The 1,068-nt window shown below is 50.8% G+C and overlaps 1 protein-coding gene across 1 annotated transcript in view; it reads right to left on the bottom strand.

The window, feature by feature from the left end:
- Positions 1-577: 577 nt before the first annotated feature.
- Positions 578-1,068, bottom strand: part of LOC122192635 (unconventional myosin-Vb-like) — a gene marked incomplete at its 3' end in the record, with an annotated part of 1,133 nt that continues 642 nt past the window's right edge. The window contains exon 2 of the mRNA XM_042893251.1: positions 578-659. Within this exon, the coding sequence (XP_042749185.1) occupies positions 578-659 (82 nt within the window). The remainder of the gene's footprint in view (positions 660-1,068) is intronic.

Below are 1,068 nucleotides of genomic sequence, written 5' to 3'. Positions count from 1 at the left end.
TATGGGGTCCTATGGGGTCTTATGGGGTCCTATGGGGTCCTATGGGTCCTATGGGTGCCTATGGGTCTTATGGGGTCCTATGGGCTCCTATGGGCTCCTATGGGGTCTTATGGGGTCCTATGGGGTCCTATGGGGTCTTATGGGGTCCTGTGGGGTCCTATGGGGTCCTATGGGGTCTTATGGGGTCTTATGGGGTCCTATGGGGTCTTATGGGGTCCTATGGGGTCCTATGGGGTCTTATGGGGTCTTATGGGGTCCTATGGGGTTCTATGGGGTCTTATGGGGTCCTATGGGGTTCTATAGGGTCTTATGGGGTTTCTATGGGGTCCTATGGGTTCCTATGGGGTCTTATGGGGTCTTATGGGTTCCTATGGGGTCCTATGGGGTCTTATGGGGTCTTATGGGGTCCTATGGGGTCCTATGGGGTCTTATGGGGTCCTATGGGGTCCTATGGGGTTCTATGGGGTCTTATGGGGTCCTATGGGGTCCTATGGGGTCTTATGGGGTCCTATGGGTCCCTATGGTTTCCTATGGGGCCGCGCGGCGCTCGTTAATGCAGGCGCTAATTAAGCCTCACCTGTTGGTAATTCCTCCTAATTAAGGCGCCCCTAACGAAGGCCTGGATCTTAATGGCGGCCGCCCGCAGCTCCTGGTAGCGCCTGAGGAGGAGGAATTGCAGCTTAATTAGCCATTAATTAGCCGTTAATCCACGCTAATTGGGTCCATTCCCTGCCTTGGGTCGTTATGAGAAGGGCTCATTAACGAGCTGCGCTAATTAGGGCTGTGTTTTAAGTGGCCGGGCCGTTGATTTCAATGGGGTGGGTGAGCAAACTCCGATTTATTGCTAATTAGCAGTCATTAATGAGCCCTAATTGACTGAATTCACTGCCTTGGTTCATTATTAAAGGCTATTAGAGCGGTTAATTAATGAGCTGCATTAATGAGAACCTATTAGAGCCTATTAGGGGTTATTTTATCTATCTGCCAGGGCCCTGCGTTAATTAGAGCTAATTATTAGAGGCTAATGAGCCTCATTATGCAGCTGCCAGGACCCCTCATTAATTAAAG

This window comes from Lagopus leucura, unplaced genomic scaffold, assembly GCF_019238085.1.
Source record: "Lagopus leucura isolate 7727_CA_CO unplaced genomic scaffold, USGS_WTPT01 27671-0_obj-0_obj, whole genome shotgun sequence".
Lineage (NCBI taxonomy): Eukaryota > Metazoa > Chordata > Aves > Galliformes > Phasianidae > Lagopus > Lagopus leucura.
The sequence above is the reverse complement of the archived record's forward strand: the minus strand, read 5'-3'. Positions and strand labels throughout refer to the sequence as shown.